The 27,450-nt window shown below is 35.7% G+C and overlaps 1 protein-coding gene across 1 annotated transcript; it reads right to left on the reverse strand.

The window, feature by feature from the left end:
• Positions 1-710: 710 nt before the first annotated feature.
• On the reverse strand, positions 711-26,301 carry LOC130889174 (solute carrier family 22 member 22-like). Its single transcript, XM_057792760.1, has 11 exons — positions 25,900-26,301; positions 23,135-23,238; positions 21,727-21,881; positions 21,058-21,226; positions 20,102-20,225; positions 14,840-14,955; positions 10,569-10,783; positions 8,143-8,251; positions 3,661-3,864; positions 1,744-1,749; positions 711-774 (listed from the first exon to the last, which is right to left on the reverse strand). Exons 1-11 carry the CDS (start codon positions 26,299-26,301, stop codon positions 711-713), a joined length of 1,668 nt encoding a protein of 555 aa, XP_057648743.1.
• Positions 26,302-27,450: the final 1,149 nt, after the last annotated feature.

The following is a 27,450-nucleotide window of genomic DNA, read 5'->3' on the forward strand; positions in this document are numbered from 1 at the left end:
TATTAGAAAATTTGCATAGAGAATGCAAATATTTTCCATGTGCTTTTTGACATCTGATAATTCGCTGATATTGCCCCTCACCAGATGCACTTAACTCGCTTCTCACTACCAAAAACCTGGAAAGAAGGTCTGAGTGTATCATCCCTAGTTATGATGTTGCTCAATTCTAGTTATTGTTAATACATGTTCATTTGATGTCTACAAACATGGTAATCCCAACCTCATTATATATGAAACTGTCAATATGTGGGAGTTTTTAAAAGAATTACCAAACAATTAAAAACCATAGTACTGCTTTTATCTTCTAAATGATTATCAAGTTGTTCAACATAGTCTCTAACTTCCCAATTCTTACCATCAAACTTATTCAAATCAAAACATACATATTTCAGGACAAGCACAGAAAGAGAATTGGTTGGTTCCTTGGACAGTTTGTTCTCAATTTTCAATTTTAAAAAGAACTCGTTTCACTTACTACTAAGACAAAGTATTTTTTGTACAGATTTGTTTTAATTTTTTTCATGAACAGAACCTTTACTCCAGTATTTAATAAATCTTTAGGTATTGCATCTATATTATGGAGATTTGCTTTTGCAATAGGTTTATTTAATAAGTATATTTGTGGATATCCATCAGTGATCAAGTCTCTAGAGTACAGAGCAGAATAAGGAGGGTCTATATTTATGAAAGCCCTGTGGATTTTGGCTTCTTTAACACTCTGTCGTTTCCAAGAAGTCTTGCTCTTCTTTTTTACTGATGCTTTTGTTCATCAACCTGTTCCAGGAATCAAAGAAATAGAAAAGCATTAGATGAATGGACATTCAAGTGAGACAGAAATGTTAAAAAAATATGTAAGTAAAATTTATTTGTATTTCACAAGTTATTACACCTCTCCACCTCCCTTAAATATTCATTCAGACTTCCCAACATATCAGAAATATATTTCTTTTCTTAAATAATACTGGCTTTATGAAAGAAGACATATGAAATGTGAAACTATAAAGCTTGAAAGAGAATAGTGGACCTGTGGCATGTCAGCAGGTCTATGAAGTCATTACGTCATCATCTGGGACTTGTGTATACAATGATGAGATGATGTATTATCTGGAAACAAATTATTCATATGGAGATGACACAGAGGTGTCTGTTTTAAGAAAGAAACATTTTTACCGATACCAAGTAGATACATATGTGAATACTGTCATAGTTAGCTTTAACTTTTAATTTGAGAAGATATATTCTTTTCTGTTTGGATTGAATATTCTATAAATGTCTGTTAAGTCCATTTGAGTCATAACATCTGTTAGTTCTCTTATTTCCCTGTTAATTTTTTGTCTGACTGACCTGCCCAGTGGGGAGCAGGGAGTGTTGAAGACTCTCACCATTAGTGTATAGGCTTTAATGCATGATTTAAGCTTTAGAAGTGTTTCTTTTACATATAAGGGTGCTTTTGTATTTGGAGCATAGATGTTCAGTATTGAGATTTCCTCTTGATGGATTTTTTTCCTGTGACTAATATGAAATGTCCTTCTTTGTCTTTTTTGATTGATTTGAGCTTGAAGTATTTTTTGTTAGCTATTAGGAAAGCTACACCTGCTTGTTTCTTAGGTCCATTCCATTTGATTGGAATATTTTTCCCAACCCTTTACTCTGAGACGATGTCTGTCTTTGAGGTTGAGATGTGTTTCTTGTATGCAGAAGAAGGATGGAATCTGTTTACATATCCAATCTGTTAGCCTGTGCCTTTTTCTAGGTGACTTGAGTCCATTTATATTAAGGTATATTAATGACCAGGATTGCTATCTCTTTTTAATTTAGTTTTCGTTTTGGGTGATGTTATTTTGTGTGTTTTTTCCCTTCTTTGTGATTTGCTGCTATGAGACCATCAATTGTCTGTGTTTTTGTTGGTGTAGCCAACTTCCTTGGGTTGGAGTTTTCATTCTAATATTTTTTGTACGGCTGGGTTTGAGCCAGTAATACCACTTTTTGGTATATATCCAAATGATGCTCAATTGTACCACAAGGACATGTGCTCAACTATGTTCATAGCAGCATCGTTAGTCATAGCCAGAACCTCGAAACTACCTAAATACACCTCGACTGAAGAATGGATAAAGAAAATGTAGTACATTTACACAATAGGGCACCACATAGCAGAAAAAAAAAATAATGACATTTTGAATTTTGCAGAAAAATGGATGGAGCTAGAAAACATCATTTTGAGTGAGCTAACCCAGACACAGAAAGGCAATTATCACATGTACTAACTCATAAGTAATTTTTAAACATAAAGCAAAGAAAACCAGTCTACAAATAAGAATCCCAGAGAACTTAGACAACAATGAGGACACTAAGAGAAACTTACATAGATCTAATCTACATTGGAAGTAGAAAAAGACAAGATCTCCTGAGTAAATGGGGAGCATGGGGACCTTGGAGGAAAGTTAAAGGGGAGGGGAGAGAAAAAGAGGGGAGCAGAGAAAAGTGTAGAGCTCAATAAAAATCAATAAAAAAGTTTTAATTTGACACAGCCAATGGTCTCCTGAGAAGGGAGTCTCAGCTGAGGGACTGCCCAGATTAGAATGGGCTGTGCATATGTCTCTCCAGGGAGGGTCAGTTTATTGGTTGTTATAGGAAGGTCCAGTCCACTCTGGGTATGAAATCTTTCAATAATTTACTCAAGCTTGCTCATGATCAAGTTTTTCATATATATAATAATCGCAAAATCATTGTGAACCATAGCAGGTGTTCATGCTGATTACATGGGAAAATACAAATGAAATTCTTCTAAAAGGTTGGGTAATTTTCCATGATTATGAAATGGGAAACAGTCAAAGGAAGGTTTATCACAATCTTCACTATTCACCAGGACAATGACTGATGTTTTAGGAAAAAACAGATTATTTCACAAAAAAATCCTCTGGTAAAAGTTACATGCGTAGCCTTATATCTATGATCATCATCATCAAAACACTGTGCTAAAAGCTTTAAGGGTTTAGAAATTATAAAAGCAATCATTTAAATTAAGGAAAAAAGTATGACTATTATCAGTTACTATGTCACAGATATTTGGAAAATTTTAAATTTGATTATCAACTACATTGTTTAATGCTTAATATACAACATTAAAGACCAAAAAGAAAAGCAGAAATAAAGCAATATTTGACTTCAAATGATTTGGGTTCCATATCTAGTTCTTTGACTAACACTGTCTGATTATGCATTTTCACACATGTATTTCTGATATTACATAATATATACAAATATCTGACTAGATGGATGACAAAGGGATATGAAAAACATACCCAATTTTATATTATATGATAAAGAAATTATGCATTTCAAGTCACAGCTTATATGAAATAATATACAAATAAACATTTTTTTCATTGGCAAACATATCAAGATGCTAGGGGATTTGTTATTTAAATGCATAAATTTAAATGCAATAATATACTAATATTATTTTGCAAAAACAACCACAGTTGTGTGTCTTATATAAGTATTAATGTATAATAACATAATATTAACAAAATTAACCAAAATATTCTAGTCCTAACCTTATCAAATTAGCATATATAAGTCTACCATGTAATCCTAAACCATTTCAAAATTCCACACCCTGCCTTCGCACAAAATCACACCAGCATAAGAGCTCACCTTTTCTCCAAATCCTTGATAGTGTCCATAAATGGAAAATTTAAAGTCTCCGGCAGAAAGTAGATGTTGATTGTTGCCGCTACGGGTATGATCCCACAGAGAATCAAAGGAAGGTGTACAAAATACTTTCTAGTAACAAGTGCTAGTGCAGACAACATTGCTGCTATTCGGGCAGCAACATTATAAACACCAAGTATAGTGGACCTTCAAAAATAGACCAGAAATGCAAAACCTGAACATACAAGCTTTGTCTTAGTAGCATCATTTTCAGTACAGTTATCCGAAATCACCCAAGGTCAATGTGGATTTTCCAAACATCCAATGCTGTTAATGGTGTGTGTATATCTACATATCACAATGCCTTCTAGAGTCCTATAAAAAGCATTTTTATCATATGGACACAGACTTCTGCTTTTCTTGGACATATTACAAGGTGTTTAGAGCCATAGTCTCTGTTGTCAACAAAATATACAGCCTATTATGATTTTCAGTTTTCTCATCTTTAAAATGGGCAAAACGGATATTGTATCAATGTTCACTGAGTACAGTATTAGTGTTACTTGATAAAATAAGATGATTTAGATTTAAATTTAAAATTAATAAGAATAATATTTTAGTGCGTAGCGTGCAATATTTAGTTACTTCTTTATTTACACTAAAATACAGAAATCTATCTACACTTTAAAATTTAAAACTTGACTTTACTTTTTCCTTCTTTTTCTTTTCAGGTAAGTCTTGACCTGGTATATGGACATTCGTTGAAAAATTACCATAAATAGTTTTAAAATTAGAGATTCAATACTTGGTTGATGGTACTTTCTTATAGAAATTTAGAGGAAGAAATGTCACAAAAATAAAACCTAAAGAGTAGAAAAAGTATATTGGCAATTTAATCTAATTAATAGTTCAAGTTCACATATCATTTCTTCAAACAATTACATGAAATTGCCATTTTACATGAATTTTCTCATTTGATTTCTACAGAAAAATCAATTTCTTAAATGGGCATATTTTATGGGCATTAAATTAATAATGTCAAAACTAACTATTAAAAAAATTAAAGAAGCGAGAAAATACCATTGGTTCACTAGGGATCATACACATGTAAGTACATAGTTGAGGAGTGAGTACTGATGAGGGGATAGCTTCAGGGAATTAAATTTGAATTACTAGTGGCAAATTTTTGCAGGTGTAGTACAGCATAGAGGCTACACATTGGAATTGCATATTGATGAAAAATTTTGCCAAGAAAATTTATTTTCAGTTAATTGTGTTTTATATCATTTCCCACAAATGATAATAACATTCTAATAAAAGAGTAGGAAGAATCTATGGGTGAAAATGGATAAAGAGCAGTGCCTATATTATTAGGATGGCTAATATGATGGGAAGGCTTTAACGGTGTATAATAAGACAACCACCTATATACAAAATATGATGGTTCTCTATTCATAAGTCAATAATATGTCTTTCTAAAAAGTTAGCGTTTATCAGGTAAATTCAAGGCTATCTATCAATCATATCTGGCTGTTAGATGCCCTGTATCCCACTAAGAGCTTCATTAAGTCCTCTGCAAACAAACAAATCATGCTGTCTTATATTCTAAGAAAATGGAATCCCTGAAAGTTATCTAAAAATAAACTTATTAAGAAGACTTATTTTTTATTTAGGTAGTTCAAAATCAAGAAGTGGCAGTTGGTAATGAAAAGTTTTATCTTCAGAACATGTAATAATGGATAAGAGTATAAGAAATTTTTACCGATTAATAAAAATAGTCCAGCATTAGTGGAAAATTGGGTTATATCCAACATTGACTTGCCAGAGGATTCACATGAGAATCCTCCAATAACCCAGACTGTTGTCAAGACACTAGAATGCTCTTTATAAATTGCTAGCAAAGTCCCATTGCTGAAGACAACATCCAGACAACTCATTGAACATGGAGAGGTTGAGCTGGTTTCTACATAGAATCTTCACCCTTTCTTCCTAGTGTCTTTGGTACAAGAAGGTAGTCTACACAGTATTAAAAGATAAACATAAACACCAACCCAGTCACAAAACTTTGGATCTACAATCATGTCAGGCCCACAAGATATGCATAAGGCAATAGTGGCACAAAGCTTGTGGGAGTAACCAAACAATGTCTGATTTTATGTAAGACCCACTCCAGGAGATGGAACCCATACCCTACACCAAGAACCAGAGACTAGATAGCCCAAAGACATAGAGTAAAACCAAATGCTATTGCTCTTTTTAAAAAAACAATGATAAAATGACTCCTAATGATATTCTGCTATGCTTATAGATCATCATCTTCTTCAGTCATCATCAGAGAAATTTCTTCCTGCAGTAGATAGAAGCAAGTACAGAGAGAAAGAAAGAGAAACCTTGGAATACTCACCCCTAAATGGGATGTCTTTGCCAAATCCCTCTCCCTCAGATCTCAGGGAACCCTACTATAGAGGAGGCTGAAAGAATTTAAGAGTCAGAGAGAGTAGAAGACCCCAGGAAACAAGGGCTTCTAAATCACCATGAACAAAGCTCATATGAACTAGTAAAGACTGAAGCAGCCTGCACAGGGCCCGTACAGATTTGCTCCAGGTCCTCTGTATATAAATATGGCTTCCAGTTTAGTGTTTTTATGAGTGTGTGAAAAAGTGAGTCCCCGATTTTTTATGCTCTTGGGCTCTTTTCTGTCCATGTGTTTGCCTTGTTTATCTTCATTTTGAGAGTTCTGGGTGGGTTGTTTGTTTTGTTTTTAACCTCATTCTTGTTTATTTTGTTACATTTTATTATTATATCTTAGAAGCCTGTTCCTATGGAGAGACAGAAAAGAAGTAGATCCAGATGGAAAGGGAGGTGAGTGGGAGGAGCAGAGCAAGGACAAATCATAATCAGGATATGCTATGTGAGAAAAGAATCTATTTTCAATTAAAAGGGAACAGAAGAAGAAGGGTCCACCACAAAGAAATATAAATACTAAATCAATGAGTAAGATTTTCAGTGACTTTTCCAAAACAAGTTTGTTTTATCTTGTTTACAATATTGTCCCATGACATATTAAATGGTTTAGATAATCAAAATATTCAAGATTCTCTACTGAAGATAGTACCCTTAGAAAGTCCTTTCAGGCTATGGAAATTGCATCAGTAAGGAATTCTGAGGTGAGAACCCCGCTTGGCAAACAACCCTACAGTTTTTCAATGGAAAGGCAGTCCTGGACATGAAGCTCTTATCTTCTGAAACACACTTGCATGTTTAAGAATGTGTCACAGAATTGGTCATGGTGCTGTATGTCACCCATTCCTTATTATGCAACATTTTACTTTGGTTTTCATCTTCAAGTTGGCACCTTTTCAAACTTTGTACACAAGTGTTCCTTGAGCCACCAGAGATATAAAGTAAAAGGCTAAGCTAGGCTATTATTTTAAGCCTGAAAAGATAGAGAAAGATAACAATAGCAGTCTGTGTACTGAAACTTGCATATGATCAGAATTTTTCAAGTATGATGATGTAGATGAACTTGGGAAAGCATGGCAGTTTTTTCACCTGCTAAATTATTTTACATGCTAGCCGTTCAACTCTGAAGATTGTTGGAGGACACTTTTTATTTATTTTATGTTTTAAGTTGCCTTATGAGGTATTGAGTTTATTTAAGATGTTTTCCAGCATATGTAATTATGCCTCATTGTTATTACTCTTTCCTCCCACTTCCACTCCCCATCCCCCTGCTCCTACACATCTAGACAAGATCACCCCCCACACAATCACATCACACTACATTTGCCATCAGACAGATTGTGCTGAATAGTTTTGTTTTAATTTGACCCAAGTTAAAGTCATCTGAGAGGAGGGAACCTCAAATGAGAAAATGCCTCCATAAGATTGGGCTATAGACCAACCCGTAGGATATTTTCTTAATTAGAGATTGATGGGGGAGAGATCAGCCCATTTTGGATGGTGCCATCCCTGAGCAGGTGGCCCTGAATGCTCTAAGAAAGCAGGCTGAGCAAGCCATGTGAAGCAAGTCAGTAAGCAACACCCCTCCATGGTCTCTTCATCAGCTGCTGCCTCCAGGTTCCTTCACTGTTTGACGTCCTGTCCTGACTTCCTTTGATGATAAACACTGATGTGAAAGCATGAACTAAATAAACATTTTCTTCCCCAAATTGCCATGATCATGGTGTATCATCACAGCAATAGTAACCCTAACTAAGGCAGAGGTCGTCCAAACTAAACCGCAGCATGCACTTCAGAGTCAAACCACACCATAAATCAAATAGACCTAACAGATATCTATATCTATAGACTGTTCCAGCCCACAGAAATGAAATACATATTCTTATCAGCACATTAGAGCATATTCCTTAAAGTAGATTAAATGCTGGAAATGCCTCTTAAAATGACACTTATTAACCCACTTAAATTTTCTAGAAGCTTCCAGCAGTATTCAGAGGGAACCTTGTCAGTTTCTTTCCTTACCTGAGCACTGTCGGTGTGAGTTCATTGGAGTAGACAATACTCAGACAAGAGAAAACTGCAAAGGAACCTTTTCCCAACAGGAAAAGAACAAGGCGCAGGACATACATCTCTGCAGACAGTGGTAAGGGAGAAAATGATGATTTTATTAATATTTATTGATCTCTGATTTAAAAAAAACTACAATGGTTTTCTAAAATATTAAACACTAAGACATTATCTGGAATCAAGCACTGCCTTTTCTATTGAAAATGCATTCTGATTATGGTTTCTGCTCCCTTAACTCCTCTTAGATCCTCTCTACCCCACCCACCCACCCAAATCCACCCAGAAAACATGAAAAAGTAATAAAATAAAAACAAACCTGAATATAGAAAAACAAACATATTAACAAAAGATCTGCATTTCTTAGAAGTTTAACTTTCATAAAATGAGCTTGTCTCAACATAATTAAGGACATAGATGAAAATTCACTACCAACATCACATTCAATAATGAAATATGAAATCTTCCTCAAAACTACAGAGCAAGGTATATGAACTCCAACAGACTGAAAATGGACTCTACACAATGACAACAAACAAGTATTAAGTTCCAGAATATTAAAGAACTCCTAACACTACATTACAAGACTTCAGATAACATGGATGAAAAATGGGCAAAGACATCAAACAGAAATAAAAAAAAAAAGAATACTCGGAAATGATTGTGGTAATAGGTAATTCTGAGTGAATGAACTTCTGAGTGAATATGTATAACAGAAAAGATCAGACCAATTCAAGGACCCCAGTCTCAGACTCATGACAAAATAGCAAAGCCTACCTCCCTGGAAAGTAAGACTCAGGGATAATCTCTAGCCACACACTCACGACTTCATGGAGCCACTGGCCATCTTGCCTTCGCCATCATAATAGTGACTATCTCCCATTAAAGCCATCAGTGAAAATAAACCTCTCAGTTACTTCCTGTCAGGGACTAGTCACAACCACACACCACAGAAAGAGCTGATGGACATCAAATACCCTCATTTTTCTTTCTAAGGAAACCTCCATTCGCCTGATTCTACCTGTCTCCAATACAAACTAATCACAGTTCATGGTTTCAGCGTTATGTGATTTAAATAAATACTCTGAAATGCCGTCATGAAATAGTGCCTTTCTTATTGGTGAGGAGCTTCAATAAAATATTTGTTAGACGAAGACAATGAAATACTTTGTAATCAAGTTGCTCCTCATCTCTTTCCCCCTCATTGTTTACAGGTTATTAACACAATGGCACCAGTTTTCCAAACCACATGTCCTCCTTCTGCCTCCTAACGCATCCTTTTTGTGCGTTTGTTACCAAATAATACCCATTTGGGTTTAGAGGATCGACATGCAATGGCACTAGAGAGATTCTTCAAACTACTTGTTTCTAGTTACTGTCCTTTCCACGTGATATCTTCATGCCAAGCACATACTGTTATTATAGGCCTTACAGTATTGACTGTTTTCATAACTGATAATGTATAATTATTTCCTAGTAATATCTTTTGTAGAACTCCCAAGTTTAAAGGATGCCATAAGGTCGGAATTCTTCTTATTAAGGAATTCACAGTCTTTAAAATGTACAGACGTAAAAGTTGACTGTAGCGTTGGTTAGATGATGAAGAAGGTAAAGGGACCATCAAGCCTTAGGACGTGTTTTGGTCTCAGAAGCTTATGCAGTAGAAGGAAAGAATTAACTACCGTTAGTTGTTCTTTGACCTCCACATGTGCATTATAGGGCATGTCATTTTCTGTATAGAAATTAATGGGCTCAAGCCCCCTATTGGGATTCTTTTTTTTTATTCTTTTTTAATTCTTAACCCAGTCCAAGAATTCACCATTCAACCCAATATAATTTTCTGTAGTCATTTTTCTTATCCTGAAATTTGACTAGAAATAAATTTCTTTAAAGAAAGCTATACATTTTAGCTTTGATTGGGTGGTGGAAATATTACTTGTATCCTTTCCACTGCTTCCATATAAATAGTAAATAAATAAATGTTAAAATGTGAAAGCTCTTTTAGAATAAATAATGAGGAAGCTGGAAAGATAGCTCATCAGTTAGGAGAACCTACCACTCAGGCAGCGGACCAGAATTCTTTCCCAGCATCCGCATCGTACAGCTTATGAGAAACTTTCTATAACTCCATTTCTAGGTTATCCAATGTGTCTGTCCTCCCGGGACACTCACACTGGTATGTCTATACATTCACACATAGAATGTACATACACATGCGCCTATGTGCACACATACACAAGTATAATTATATAAAATAAATAGTTAAGTTAAATATTCTAATGCTCTTCTGGGCAGCAGAGTATGAGATACATTCACTATTGGGAAAGCCATGTGTACATGGATATATACTAATAATGAGATTCTAAAGACTGAGGAAGTCTCACCTTCAGGTATAAATATGGTGATGGCAATACAACTGCCAGTTGTAAGGAGTATAAAAGCAATTGAAGGACGACGTCTTACGTTTTTTATTATAAAATATGCAATTGATTTGCTGGGTATGTCTGTCACTCCTAGGAGAATCAGGTTCAGGAATATGTTCTTTCCCAAAATTTGAATATCCAACAAGATACCATAACCACTGAAAATTTCTGCAAAACTGGAAGAAAGCACACAGAGTCATTCAACCAATTGAGGCATGAAAATATTTTATTATGGTGTGTGTGGAGGGCTCATTTGGGATTATTTGTTCCTTCAAAGATACAACTAAAACTTAATATCCCAAGTATGGGATGAAATGGAGTTTTATAATGTCACAGAAGTTACTTAGGGAAAAACATGAAAATAAGATAATGATAAAAATTATCAGTAAACTGAGTAGAGTCTATATAAGTAAATTTTTATTTAAAAACATTCTGAACTTAGTTCACTGCCTTGATAGACTCTACTTGTGAAGTATTTTAGGATCCAAAGTGAAAATAGATATATTCCTGAGAGATGCATAATTTCTTTAATAATGGTTTAAAGTTTAACATCTTTATAATACACTAGACTGCCTTATAATTTTGTTAGAATTAAAAATAACACATCATGTGCAGTGACATTTCATTTGTATTTTAATAAGTAAAGCTTGCCTGAGGATCAGAAAAGTAAAACAGCCACACTGGCCAGCCTTCTAGACCAGGCAGTGGTGACACACACCTTTAATCCCAGTAGCCACACTAGTTTGCCATAAAAACCAGGTGGTATTGGTGCACGCCCTTAGTCCCAGAACTAGAGAGACTTATAAAATGGGAGGAGACAGCTCTCAGTCTCAATCTCATCCTGAAGGCAGAATCACCATTTTCAAACTGAGGTTGAGGTGAGAGCCAGTGGCTTGGCTGCTTTGCTTTCCTGGTCTTCAGTTTGAACCCTAATATGTGGCTCTGTGTTTTTATTATTTGTGACTCAAGCATAAAATAAGCCTTCTGAAATTTGAAAATTGTGGTAATTTTTTAATTTAAAATTATTATACTATATATACACATAATTACAACATATAATAATTAATTACATATAAAATATATCATCATTAGCTAGGCGGTGGTGGCACATGCCTTTAATCCCAGTGCTCGGGAAGCAGAGGTAGGAGGATCTCTGTGAGTTTGAGGCCAGCCTAGTCTATAAGAGTTAGTTCCCAGATAGAATCCAAAGCTACAGAGAAACCATGTCTTGAAGAAAAGAAAAAAATATGTATATGTGTGTGTGTGTATACATATAATTAGTAGGACAAGATAATATATATAAACAATGGATCTATGTATTACTGATGTTCTTAATAGATCACTTTAAATTTATATTTTAAATAATATAATTTTATGATGGTAAACTGCTTCAAAGATCAGCTTTCTAAATTCATTTTATATATAAGGTAAGATACACAGATTTCTATTATTTCATTGTATATCACACCAACTTTTACTGACTTAGTGTTATTTTGTGTCTATGGGTGTTTTTCCTATATGTATTTCTGTGTGTGCAGAGGTCAGGAGAGGATATGTTGGATTCTCTAATACTGGAGTTACCTACAATAGTTAGTTGCCATATAGGTACTGGGAAATGAATGCTGGTCCTTTGAAAAGTTAACAAGTATTCCAAATCCCTCACTGGTGTCTTATTTTATGTAAATAATTGAAAAAGAACTAGAATCATGAGTGTTAACTCTGAAATGAAGGAATAAAGATAATTTAAAAATCTGTACATCACTGCAAGAAACACACCTCAACCACAAAGACAGACATAAACACCTCAGGGTAAAGTGTTGGGAAAAATTTCCAATCACATGGAACTAAGAAACAAGCTGGTGTAGCTGTTTTAATACCTAATAAAATAGACTTCTAACTAAAATCAATCAAAAAAGAAAAAGAAGGTCATTTCATAATAGGCACAGGAAATCTCAATGCTTAATATCTATGCCCCAAATACAAGGGCACCCTCATATGTAAAAGAAACACTTCTAAAGCTTAAATCACACATTAAACTGCACACACTAATAGTGGGAGACTTCAACACTCCACTCGCACCACTGAACAGGTCTGTCAGACAAAACATTAACAGCAAAATTAGGGAACTAACAGATGTTATGACTCAAACAACTTATAAGACATCTATAGAACATTCCATCCAAACATAAAAGAATATACCTTCTTCTCAGCACCTCATGGAACCTTCTCAAAAATTGACCACATACTAGGTAACAAAACAAACCTCAACAGATACAAAAAAAAAAGAATAACCCCATGTATCTTATCAGATCATCATGGCTTAAAATTAGAATTCAACAGCAACACTAATCCCAGAAAGCCCACAAACACATGGAAATTAAACAATGCTCACCTGAAGCGTCAATGGGTCAAAGAAGAAATAAAGGGAGAAATTAAGGACGTTCTAAAATTCAATGAAAATGACCACAAAACATACCCAAATTTATGGGACACAATGAAAATAGTGTTAAGAAGAAAATTCATAGCATTAAATACCTACATAAAGAAGCTGGAAAAATCCCACACTAGTGAATTAACAGAACATTTGAAAATTTTAGAACAAAAAAAAGCAAACTCACCCAGGAGAATGAGACTGCAGTAAATATCTAATTGAGAGATGAAATCAACAAAATAAAAACTCAGAAAAATACAAAAAAAAAATCACTGAGACAAAGAGTTGGTTCTTTGAGAAAACCCACAAAATAGCCAAGCATTATCCAAACTAACCAAAATGCAGAAATGAAAAGGGGGACATAGCAACAGATACAGAGGAAATCCAGAGAAATTGAAAAACTTAAAGAGTATTTTTGTGTAGGGCTGGGTTTGACCCAGTAATGCCACTTTTGGACATATATCCAAAGGATGCTCAATTGTGTCACAAGGACATGTGCTCAACTTTGTTTATAGCAGTGTTATTTGTCATACTCAGAATCTGGAAACAACCTAAATGCCCCTTGACCAAAAAAATTAATAAGGAAAATATGGTACATTTACATAATGGAGTACTACACAGCAGAAAAAAATAATGACATCTTTAAATTTGCAGGCAAATGGATGGATCTAGAAAACATCCATCCCATGATGTTTGAGTGAGGTAACCCAGACCCAGAAAGACAATTATCATATGTACTCACTCATAAGTGGTTTTTAAACATAACGAAAGCCAGTCAGATCTGGTTCTAGCCAGAGAACCTAGACAACAATGAGAACCCTAAGAGAGACATATGTGGATCTCATCTACATGGGAAGTAGAAAAAGGCACGATCTCCTGAACAAATTGGGAACATGGCTTCATGGGAAAGGGTTCAATGAGGGAGGATAGAAAGGGAGGGGAGCAGAGAAAAATATGAAGCTCAATAAAATCAATAAAAATAAGAGTCTGTGCAGCAGTAGAGTCATTTAATATGTGCTTTCTCAAGAGGCTAAAAATTAAGATTGTCTCTTCATTTTCCTACTGTTTGGTAGATGATAATTTCCTTTTAAAAAAGTATAAAGTGATGGTATATCTAACACGTCTTTGATTTTCTTACATTACATTTCAGTTTTTACTCTATATCATATGCTGCTCACCCAGAATTTTTTAAAGTGTTTGCTACATACAAACACTGAAGAATCAGGTCTCTGGAGAGTTCCTCAGTTGCCTGTCCAGCTATCTATAAAATAACTCTAGTGAGAAGTATGGAGCTGTTTTTAGTGATCGTTTACTGTATAGAAAAGCCTGGGCTCAAAATCCATGTCTCGTAGCTCTTGTTCCAGTGGAAGAGTCTGACATGCAGTATGTTGTATGTTTAAGAAGCTTAGCCTTGAACAAAACTTGAAGCAAAATGTGTGTGGATTTGTTTCCAATGTTATGCCTTTAGGTTTACTGCATTGAGATATGAATAAAACTGATCAGTTTAACAAAAGATATATTTGTCTTCCTTATTATTTAGTAAATCTTAGTTCAGGTCTAAATAGCCTTTTTAATTTCATGTTTATCTTTCTCCAGCCCCTGTAAATTGCAATCATCCCATGAAGCATTTCAAAATAATATGACCCATATAAGTTGCTATTATTCTTTCTTACATGTATTTGTATTCTAGTGGCTTGAGTAAAAGAAGAGATGTTTGTTTATCCCATATGTTCTCCCAAGGTTTAGCGTGATGATGAATCAGTTGACTGTGTGTTAGAAGAGGAAAGGGTAAACTACTTACATTATACTTGAATTACAAATCAGTATTTTACGCATCATGGGGTTAATAATGATGTCCTTTATTCTGAAATGTTTGCTGGTTGAATTCCGATCTTCCTTAAGTTTAGATTGCATAGTCTTCAAAAAAATAAAATGTCAAGTCAAAATATTTAGATCAAACAAAAGTTTGAAACAAATCTTCACAAATTATATTCCACTCCTGTATGTTGATATAAATCACCAGTAATTACCTTACAAAGCCAAAATGCCCTAGATTATACTCAGACCATCTAAAAGGAAATGCATAGGGTAAAATTCATGCCACCAATCCTGATGACTTAAGTTCAATCCCAGCACCCACAGTTCTAGTCCAAAGCTGATTCCCACAAGTTGTCCTCTGACCTCTATGTGTTTTTCCTGTCAAGTGTGTGCCCCAACACATGTACACAAAATAAGTAATAAGTACAATTAGAATTTTAAGGCAAATAAATAAAAAATAAAGAGAAATAAATTTCAAAATGTTTAGATCAACAAGCATATATTATACACTATGGAACTATTCCCTAATAAAAATTATAGAAATAACTTGCTAATAATTCATAGGTTTCTTATTGGTACAGTCTGGTCAGAAACAGTTGCAACTAGTTAGGCGGTGCTCAAACTAAATGACAGTTATCAAAAACTCCCTAAGAATCTCCAACTGTACTAATTATAAATGATTAATTAATAGCTGTTTCATAGTGAATCAAGTCTTGTATCTAGTTAATTACTAAAAAAATTCCAGTTAATTTTTATTGCATCATTTCAGACTAGTGTATAACTTATACTGTTATTAATTTTATGTGAAAATAATTTTTCAGTAAAATTATACATTAACTATTAACCATAGGACTCGATATTTTAAAAGACTTTATCTAGTTTTTTAAATATATTTTTATTAATTTTGGGAATTTCATACTATATATTTTTTAACTAATTGTTTCTATGGCTTAAATTGAAAAAATTATAGAATGATCAAGAATGGAGATACTTGTATCTAGCCACTTATTTATGATGCCTGTAATTACAGACTTCAAAAACACAAATTCCCAACACATTTTATTTTATCATTTTTCCTCAATGTGTACATATTACATTATATCCAGGACACCAGCTAGGCTTATTCAACTTATTTTCTTTTTTCTTAAGTAAGTGCAATGACTGTAATTAGCCTGGCAATCCTGTGAATTCCTCGAGACAATCAGAACATGTTCAACATATATAAATATTAGTTCACTAAAGAAATGGAGTGTGGTGGGTTATATTTTTAAAATTATAATAACATCTTATCTTCCATTCCCTCCAACACACCCCATGCACATCCTTTATCTCTCCCAAATACATGGCCTCTTTTACATTTTATATTTGTTACACATATAGAAATATATATATTATTTATATATATTCCTGTATATATAAATACCACCATCTCAGTCCATATAAGACTATCTGTGTGTATACGACCTCAGTGACCTCAGGGCTGGTCATTTGGTACTGGAAAACTAACTGGAACAGAGTAATCTTCCCTAGTGGAAAGCATTTTCTCCATGGTGCATTTTAAAAATAAAATCTAAAACAATGTTCTTTTTTTTTTATTCTTTTTTAATTAAAATTTCCAACTGCTCCCCGTTTCCCATTTCCCTCCCCCTCCTCCCACATAATGTCCCCTCCCCCCACTCCCCTTCCCCATCCCCACTCCTCTTATCCTCCCCCCAGTCCATTCCCCCTCTCTCTCGTTACTGAAGAGCAGTCCAAATTCCCTGCCCTACAGGAAGACCAAGGTCCTCCCACTTCCATCCAGGCCCAGGAAGGTGAGCATCCAATCAGGCTAAACTCCCACAAAGCCAGTTCATGTATTAGGATCGAAACCTAGTGCCATTGTCCTTGGCTTCTCATCAGCCTTCATTGTCCGCCATGTTCAGAGAGTCCAGTATCAACCCATGCTTATTCAGTCCCAGTCCAGCTGGCCTTGGAGAGCTCCCAATAGATCAGTTCCACTGTCACAGTGGGTGGGTGCACGCCTCGTGGTCCTGATTTCCTTGCTCATGTTCTCCCTCCTTCTGCTCCTCATTTGGACCTTAAGAGCTCAGACCGTTGCTCCAAATTGGGTCTCTGTCTCTCTCTCGATCTAAAACAATGTTCTTAACATGAGCAAGGAAGTCAGGACCACGAGGGGTGCACCCACCCACTGTGACAGTGGAACTGATCTATTGGGAGCTCACCAAGGCCAGCTGGACTGGGACTGAATAAGCATGGGATGAAACCGGACTCTCTGAACATGACAGACAATGAAGGCTGATGAGAAGCCAAGGACAATGGCACTGGGTTTTGATCCTAATACATGAACTGGCTTTGTGGGAGCCTAGCCTGTTTGGATGCTCACCTTCCTGAACCTAGATAGAAGTGGGAGGACCTTGGACTTCCCGCAGGACAGGGAATTTGGACTGATCTTCAGTATCAAGAGGGAGGGGGAATGGAGTGGGGGAAGGGGGAGAAGAATGGGGAAAGGGGGAGGGGGGTGAGGGTAGGGGGCGATGTGTGGGAGGAGGGGGAGGGAAATGGGAAACGGGGAGGAGGCGGAAATTTTAATTAAAATAGAATAAAATAAATTTTAAAAAAAGAAAATGGTGATAATGTACACAGACTGTAATTTAATGTTAGGTTTTAAATCAAGTTACTAAGTCTATGCACACACACACACACACACACACACACACACACACACATTTTCCTTCCATGACCAGTGTGATGAATACATTGTGGACTCCTGAAATACCTGAACATATTACTTTACTCAATTCTTTTCACCCTCTCAACATAATCTTAAGATAATGCTGAAAGGTGATATGTAAGATATTCATCAGTATAGGATAGGGTCATTTCAGGTTCCCTCTCCTCAGTTGCCCAAGGTACCAGCTGGGGACATCTCCCTGGACACCTGCGAACCCCTCTAGAGTCAAGTCTCTACATATCACCTTAGAACCTTCATCTGGCGATGGATCGAGGTAGGGACAGAGACTCAATTTGGAGCAACGGTCTGAGCTCTTAAGGTCCAAATGAGGAGCAGAAGGAGGGAGAACATGAGCAAGGAAATCAGGACCACGAGGGATGCACCCACCCACTGTGACAGTGGATCTGATTTATTGGGAGCCCACCAAGGCCAGCTCGTCTGGGACTGAATAAGCATGGGTTGAAACTGGACTCTCTGAGCATGGCGGACAATGAAGGCTGATGAGAAGCCAAGGACAATGGCACTAGGTTTCGATCCTAATACATGAACTGGCTTTGTGGGAGCTTAGCCTGTTTAGACGCTCACCTTCCTGGACGTAGATAGAAGACCTTTGTCTTCCCGCAGGGCAGAGAATTTGGACTGCTCTTCAGTATCAAGAGGGAGGGGGAATGGTGTGGGGGGAGGAGAAGAGGAGTGGGGATAGGGGGAGGGGAGTGGGGGAGGGGGCAATATTTGGGAGGAGGGGAGAGAAATGGGAAACTAGGAGCAGGTGGAAATTTTAATTAAAAAAGAATAAAAAAATAAAAAGAAAAAAAGATAATGCTGGAAAATCACAAATGTCAGGAATATTGTTTTAAAAGGATACCTACACATCCATGTTCACTACTGATAAATTTATAATAACTAGAAAATGGAAGCAACCAAAATGTCTTTCACAGATGAATGGAAATAAAACTGCAGAATATATAAACTAATTTAGCAGAAAAGAAAATGAAACCATCAACTTTGTATGTAAAATGGATCAAATTAGAAAATATTATACTGTCAATATCAAATTGACAGACATTTTCTGTCTTCTCTGTGGTTACTACCTCCAAATCTTCAGATTTGGGATGACAGTGCACACACAAAGATAAACAGGTGATCTAACAAAAATTCTAGTACCAAGCACATGAAATACCATTTCATGTTAGTGCAATTTAAGAGACTTCCAATACAATATAGACTATAGAGCTGCCTTTCTTGTCTCCTAAACATTGAAGGTAATTCCCTATTGCTACAGACACCATGAGCTTTGTACACAGGACTTAGTGGATGTGAACTGGATCTAACCTAATACCTCCCTGAGGTCTGGTTGGCATAGTACTGGAGGGTGGTGTGCAACTTGCCAAAGGAAAGAAACAAGCAATAGTCTTACCCAGATGAGTATGAATCACAACAATGGCCAGCATCACAAAATATCATGAATGGTATTATCTTGGTGGTAACCAACAGATTTCTAATTGAATTGAATTGAATCGAAGGCCCCACCAGTGCCTCGTACTGGAAACTTAGCCAGATACCTAGAGCTAGAAAGTCAACGATCTTGAGGTGAGACTTCTACCATTACTTAACTAAACCAGAATCAATTGCAAACTGCATTCTATAATACTTGCCCTTATACCTTTAAATACAGTTCTCATCCCTGATCCAACAAAATTCTCACTGCAAAATACCAAAACCATTACAGAAAACCACAACTCATCAAGATACGAAGATCATAAAGTTCCCAGCCACTTTTGATGCATCTACTGCACAACTCTTAACAATTTTGACTTGGGAATCATCAAGGAAGGGGAGAAGAGATAGTAAGAGCCAGAAGGTCAAGAAGTCTGCTGTGATATGCATCTCATGAAAATAGAAGGGGGGCATTACCCATGATACCTGAACAATATGGCTGACTAAATAAGACCAGGACTTATAGAGATAATGGAAAGTCTTTCACACACACCCCCACCAAGACAAAGAGCTATAGGCAACTAAGAAATTCTGAAAGAGGTAGAAATAATTGTCTCCAGGGAATGGTTTTCCTAATTGATCATACAATACTGTATAATTATCCTTGAAATCAAATACATGTAGGTAACAGTAAACAGACGGAGAAGATTGTATTGATTTATTTAGGTGCAAATATATAGCAACTACTGATATGCAAAATGAGGCTCACTTTTTTACATCTGTATATATAGTACATGTGACCACGCAGAAAGTGGGCCAGTATCTTGAAGGCTATTGGCTGAAGGAGTTCCCACGAAAGATGGGACTATCATTAGAGGAGTTAGAGGGAAGAAACTGAATGGAAAATGATATATTTTAATTAAAAAATTTAAAAAGAGTAGCCATAATAATCTTTTTAATATGAATCTTGCCCAAATTCTTCTAGCTCTTGGGTACGTTTATTTATAATTTCACTGTGGTTATTATTAGTTGGTGGCAGTGAGAAATTTAAAGATAATTATAACAGGTTTCTAGTACCTCAGTAGTTAGGTTATGTGCAATGTCTTTCTTCCCATTGATGAGGGCAATTTTCTGTAGGTCCTTTATTGCTTGTTCTGTCCTCCCTGTGGTCATTAGCCACCGGACTGATTCTGGCCCCCAGCTGTTTAAAAGATGAATAGAAAAGCAGGTCATAATAAGGTCCAAAGACATTCCTCTTTTATTCAGGAAAAAAATAATTTTATAGCTATGCTCCCTCCTCTCAATAGAGAACATTCCAGGATTTAGCCAACCTTCAATTTCTGCATGAATCCCACTGCCATACCCTGATGCTAAGCCTCTTAATATTTTTTTGCAGCTAGGAAAACAACAAAACTTTTATTCTTACAGAGGAGTAAAGATTCCATTATTTAAATTCTAAACGTTTCATAGCACTCTAATTCAAAAAAGTTCTACCACTTCAACATGGGACTCTAAATTGAGATTCCCAATTTTTAAATACAAAAATGCACCTATTCCAAATTAAAAATACTACTACATTCTTAAACTGTTTATTTAAAATAACGACTTATGTTTTATCCCAGAGAAGACTAAGCCTAGAAGATTAAGTGAGTAGTTGAGTTTAGAAAAAAGAGACTGTTTTAATTTCCTAAAGATGGATTTGAAAGTATCTATTTTCAAACCTCTCTGACCTTGACTGCCATGTAGGTAGATTTTCCTATGGTTTGATCTCAACATTCAAGTGCAAAACAAAGGGATACATAAATGAAATTTTGAGCCACCATCCACTTAGTTTTATAAATTAACTGAAGGAATTATCCTAATATTGATTTTTTTCTAAGACTCCTATATCTATTTCTCTACACATAGCACTTTAAAATGGCACAGAGTAAATGGTTAATTGGCCAAATACTCCTCAGTAGACATAACAACACCATCATACATTACAATCATTGGAATTTAACTATTTAATATATATATCAAAGTGCACATACCAGAAAACAATGAAAAATATGAAGTGGGGCAAGGCATAAGCAAGTTGCAGCATATGCCAGTCTGAAAGCAAGTAAGCAAGTCCCCCAAGGCAGGATTGGCCAATGCTGAAGGACAGACCACTGAGTGCTATGATTTTGCTGTGCCACTGAGCTGTGGTTTCTTCTAAAACTAAAAGAAAAAAGAGAGTTCTGTATTAGTGTTCATTTTACTGGTTTATCAGCATAGCCAATAAAATATTGAGGAGGAAAGGGTTTTTTTCATCTTAGAGATTGTAGACCATCATGAAGGGAAGTAAGGACATGAAGGGAATTTGGAGGCAAAAACTGAAGCAGAGGCCATGGAGCAAGACTGCTTCCTGGCTTGTTCTCCGTGGTTTGCTCAGTCTATTTTCCTGAATAACCCAGGACTGCCTACTCCATGATGGTAGGATTACTCAAAATACGCTAGGCCCTCCTAGCCTATTAATTGATCACTAATTAAGAAAATGTCCCTCATACTTGCCTGCAGTCCATTCTAATAGAATCATTTTATCTGAGGTTCCCTCTTCCCATATGACTCTAGCTTGCGTCCAGTTGGCAAAACTAACCAGCACACTATCCAGCACCATTTAAGAAAGATGACTTCAAGAGCAAAATGTAATGTATATGTACAGATCAAGGCAAACTTACCAAGGATAGTAGAGTTGTTTATAATATTATTTATGGAGGCAGACAACAGGAATCTCAAAGCACAGTAAAGGAAGAAACTGGGGGCAAAGGCACAGCAGGTGCCCAAAATCCCATAGGCTAAGCAAGAATACGCCAGCAATGGTTTCCTTCCAAACCTATGGTAACAGTAGTTAAAGTAGTGAAAAATGTGATTAGTTACATATTATTAGCATATCCCCATAGAATCCTCATTACTCTTAGACCCTTGTTTCCTGAGATCCTTTACCAACACCACAAAACAATTAAAGTCATCTATCTTTACATAAATGTCAATGTATGTATCTAATAAAGCACATTTATCTATTTCTGCTTGAATCATCACACTGAGTATATTCTAAGTTCTTTAAACAAGTGTGTGTGTGTGTGTGTGTGTGTGAGAGAGAGAGAGAGAGAGAGAGAGAGAGAGAGAGAGAGATGCATGCAGGTACCCATGGAGACCAGAATGAGACATCTGAGCTGAGTTGTGGTCCTCTGAAACAACAGCAAGCACTCTTAAGTACTAAGCCATCTCTTCATCCTCACCATTTTTACTACCTTTTCTTCTTTCTTGCAAGCATATCCACACATACTAATTGAATTATATCCTTCCTCATAAATATTAATAACTAACATAAGTTAATAGTATTATATCATTCTTAACCCATTTGTTTTCAAATCTGCCTCATTACTCGTCTGGTTGTGAAGTATTTATCTATTCTTAACTCGATATTTTCTTTCTAGAAATTTCCCTGAGCAATCACCATACTCAAATGTTCTTAGTCTCCTTTCATAAGCTTTCTTATGGACTTCAAGCAAATGAATTTTTATAAATGAGTATTTTAAGTGCACTATATATTTTTCTTTTTTCCTTTTTTATAATTTTATTACTTTAAATAATCTCAACCCAAATCCTCACTCCCTCCTCTCCTCTCACTCCCTTCACAACCCTTCTACCCCACACCCCTCAAATACACATAACCTTTCAGTTGTCACCATTTCTCTGGCCTTACCATATACCAAATGTAAGAAGAAAATGAAAATTCAATTCTTACAAATTTAGCTTCTTAACTTTGTCTCTCATTGCTAAATCTATGCTATTTTGGCATTAATCATGTTTGTTACACGACACTTTGCGACACTTTTGTTTGCCCCTTACCTTTTTTCCTCTACCACCTGTTAATTCTTTATGGGTCAGTTCAAAGATCACACCTTTTCGGAGTCTGAAGTAATGATTTCAATCTTCCAAAGATTTTTATTTCTCTGAAACATACCTATCATTATAATGCATCCAGTCTACCTAGATTCTTTCAATGTTCATAACTTTTAATAAAAATGTATACTCTTGAAAAATCAATTTCATAGATGGTTCTTTGTTAAAAAAGAAACTTACCTGTCAGAAAAAATGCCACATACTAAACCAGACACCAAATGTCCTGCTATAGCAATGGTTTGTGCGTAGTATTTGAATGATTGAAAATTACAAACTAAATCCCACTGTAAAAGATTGAATAAAAGATACAATAGCATGAATAAATTTATATAGTATCTGGAAAGAAGCCTCGATTGCAACCAGATAACATACTTGCTGGATAATGAGAAACAGGCTATGATATATTTTCACATTGGCAATGATCACTTCCTTGGTAACTTATGTTTAGAGATGTCATTGTCCCTAGATGAATTCCTACTACTATTACTTTGTTAAATGTACATAGTATTTAACTGGCTCCTAATGATTACATTATATCCAGAGATTATTGCATCAATCACTTATTTTCAGAGCAGTCTCTATTCATTAGTAGTAGATGATGATCAATGAAGAGATCCAAAACTGGTCAACACAGAGAAAATAAGGGACTGCATAATACTCAGCCTTAAATGGAACCTATATACCATACACCACACTGTGGTATCATATATTAAGCTATTTCTAGAGTAGTTGGATATCCATGGAACATTTTCTAAATATTTTAGTGTTATTTCTTTCTTCTTTCCTTTGTTCCATCCTCTCCTCTACTTTACCCTCCCAAACCACAATTCCATTACTCCTTTTGAAATTTTTATACCAGTACACTCTATCTACCTTTGCTTGAAACTCTCTTCCCATGCCCCCTTAATAATTTTCTGGCCTATATAAGTATATGAAACAAAACGCACATATGTGAAGACTCAAAGCTAACATTTAAAGATGAACCAAAACTTGTAACATTTTTCTTTTTAGTTCTTGGTTACCTCTCTCAGAATGATTGTTTCTAGTTCCATCAATTTGCCTGTGGATTTCATAATTTTATTTTTCTTAATAGCTTAATAATATTCTTTAATGGTTGCATGATTTTAATAAATGGAAGTAGTTAACTTTACAATCTGTGTCTACATTTTCCATCTTCAGTGAAGAAGATTTACTTATCTTTTAGAAAATGTAAGATATTTGTCTTAGTATGGGAACATGTTTTGGACATATGAAACAATTTCTAATAAGAGATGTATTCACTCATGCAAGAGTGATGTGATTTAACAATCACGACACAACTAGCCACTTCTCCACAGGATTTGAGGCATGCTTCACAGAGGGAAATTTCATGTTCGCACGGTAATACTGGTCAAGAGTCCAAGGTTAAGGATAACATAAGCCCTGGGTGGAACCTGTTGTAACTTTGCTCAATGGCTATAATATCAAATTGCCTTCTTGTGGTAGTTTGAGTGAGTCCAAAGACTCATATGTTTGTTCAAATTGGTGGAGCTGTTTAGGGAGGATGAAGAGGTATGGCCCTATGGGAGGACGGGTGTCACTGGGAGTAGAAATTGAGGTTTCAAAAGATTCATGAAATTCCCAAAGCCTCTTTTCTGCCTCATGGTTATGGATAAAGATGTGAGCTTTCAGATGATCCTTCTCTCCTCCATCATGGACTCTAACTCTATGAAACAATAACCCAAAATAAACACTTTCTTTTATAAATTGCCTTGGCTATAGTGTTTTATCACAATAAAAGTTAACCAAAACACATCTCATTATGTGTCTACATATAGACCTATTTCTTCTCTCAATCATCCTCAGAGAAGCTTCTTCTAGCAATAGGTAGCAATCAGTGGATGACACAGATTACTCAATAGCTTAGAAAAGGAGACCGACTGGTCAGTCCTAAATATAACATTTTACATCTTTATATCTTTATTAACTACCACTTGCCCCAAAACTCAGGGAAAATTCTATGTTCTGAACATATCATAGCTATCCAATTCATGAAGTTATAGCATCTATGGTAACATACTCAAGATATGCAAAATATCAAACCAGCATAGACATAGGTAGTAACCTCCAGAGCTCGCCTTTTGCTGAAGATTCATTTCTGAGAACTTCTGTTTTAAAATGTACCATAAATGTTTTCATTGTCATCCTTGAAACACTCTAACTCTAAATAGTTATCACTTTTGTGAAAAATTGGAATTTTAAATGATTATGTTAAGATGATGATATTAACCAGAAATTTTTCCTAAAATCATAATATATGATAGTATGCCTTAAATATTAATAAACTGACCGGGCGGTGGTGGCACACACCTTTAATCCCAGCACTCAGGAGGCAGAGGCAGGCAGCTCTATGTGAGTTTGAGACCAGCCTGGTCTAGAAGAGCTAGTTCCAGGACAGGAACCAAAAGCTACAGAGAAACCCTGTCTCGAAAATCATATATATATACTTAATCATAAAGTTGATTAACAATAATAATAGATCTAAGTTTTTCACCCAAATAAGAAGAGTCCCAAAGATACACTGCCAACCGTAATCTCTGAATGTAATCAGCACATTCAGTTAAAAGCTCTGTAGAATGATGGTGTTACTCTCTTTTCAAATATATGGGGGAAAATCTATATGAAATATGAATATAGGGGTATAAAGTATGTGTCGAAGGCAAAAGACTATCAGCCTTAACTTTGAAGCTATATCTCTCTTGGAAAACTATATGTGGGCACATATGTGCATGCATGCACAGGCACATACCCACACACATACACACACACACACACACACACACACACACACTCACTCACTCACATTTCTCATCTCTTTCCAAGGTCTCAATATTTTGTGAAACTCTTTTACATCTCAATACTTGGTACCAGAGCTCCACGGTCAACACTAGATGTAAACATCTTACCTCAGTAACTATGGTAGAAGTAAAATCACTGTGGTCATATGTCCATCCATCCAGGCATGGCTCAGTCTCCAGCTCAGTGTTGTTAGGAATTGATACATTAGAATCTAAGAAATGCCACTGGGGGTGCCTGAAGCGTCGGCATTTTTCAGGTTTCTGATCAGGGCCCATGGGGATGGAGACCTTCAGCAGAGCTTCAGTAGTTAAGTTCATGGTTATATTAATTTCAGATCTGTGATTGTCAAGAAGTTTTACACTGCAGTGGTGATTGGGGATGGCTGCTGTAAAATTTTCCATGAGGTCATGAGGGGATGACAGCAAACACAAAATGATGTAAAGGACAGTCCTCGAAATTTGAAATCTTCCACTGTCGCCTACATGCTGTAGAATTTCATCAACGGCCATAGCTATTCTTACAAAAGGCAGCTGTAGAACCATAGATAATGTGGTATAGAAAACAAAAAGTAAAAATGATGGCTTAAATAATTTAAAGATATATATATATATATTCTTTTTTTTATATATATATATATTCTTATTTTCTGGAACAGAAATTCAGAAATTTGAAACGCCCGTTCTTTTCCCAACAAAGTGCACATTCCCAGCCTGCCTATTAAAATGTAATAAACCATTTGATTGCATATACAACATTGACAGCAGTAGATTTCAATTCATAATGACAGGGAATTTCAATTTTAAAAGTCCCTGATTTGGCAACTGCATCGAATTAACACGCAATATGTTGTATTCCACTTAGCTCTTGAGAAGCAGTTTTTAAAGGGCACTAACACCTATTACAGTCGTTCTGGACTTGTGAGATTACGTTTCCTTTATAGGACAGGAAATCAAAACCATGTTTCAAAAATATGGAAGTCTAAACAAGATCTGAACAATGACAGCATCAGTGACTATGCCTACATGGATGCTGAAAAATCTCACAAGTCCCTACCCCTGATTGACGAGCTCTATGTAATCACTAACTGCTGAGGGTTAAAGACCAAGTCCTCTCGAGAGACTAACACTAAGGAGTTATGCAGTGCCAAGTGGTCAACCCTAATATCATTCATTTGAACAATATAAAATGGACTCAGCAGGCTTTGTTCATATTTATATGCATGTGTTCATGTTACAATAATATTTTAAGAGAAATAAGCAAACAATAGCTATAACACATGAAAATAGGAGAACTCGAGGGTGGAGAAAAGGAAACAGTGGGTTTGGGGAAACAGGATATAATAACAGGGAATTGAAGATGACCAAAATATGCTATTCACATGAATAAAATGTCATAACAAAACCCATTACTTTGTATAATTAATAAATACAAGTAAAAATGGAGAAGAGATGCTAATTTACAAATAAAGATTCATATATTCAAGGCCTAAAAGGTCGTGGTTGCATAATACTTTTAACCAGATTAATTTCTATTTCTATTATCAGATGTATGTGCCTTATATACTGACAGCTTGCCTGTCTCATTATTGTGGTACCACCCTTTCAACAGCAACCTTCCATCTTCCTACCCCAATAACCTGGTAGCATTATTCTACCTTT

The sequence above is a fragment of the Chionomys nivalis genome, chromosome 17 (assembly GCF_950005125.1).
Source record: "Chionomys nivalis chromosome 17, mChiNiv1.1, whole genome shotgun sequence".
In the NCBI taxonomy this organism is placed as follows: domain Eukaryota; kingdom Metazoa; phylum Chordata; class Mammalia; order Rodentia; family Cricetidae; genus Chionomys; species Chionomys nivalis.

What these genes read in the sequence shown, in the direction of transcription:
- LOC130889174 (XM_057792760.1), bottom strand. Translation starts at nt 26,301, where the DNA reads ATGGCCGTTGATGAAATTCTACAGCATGTAGGCGACAGTGGAAGATTT. An exon ending in ATATTTTTCATTGTTTTCTG is followed by an intron (nt 20,226 to 21,057) that starts GTATGTGCACTT and finishes TCTTTTAAACAG; the next exon opens with CTGGGGGCCAGAATCAGTCC. An exon ending in CACCATATTTATACCTGAAG is followed by an intron (nt 8,252 to 10,568) that starts GTGAGACTTCCT and finishes CACTGTCTGCAG; the next exon opens with AGATGTATGTCCTGCGCCTT.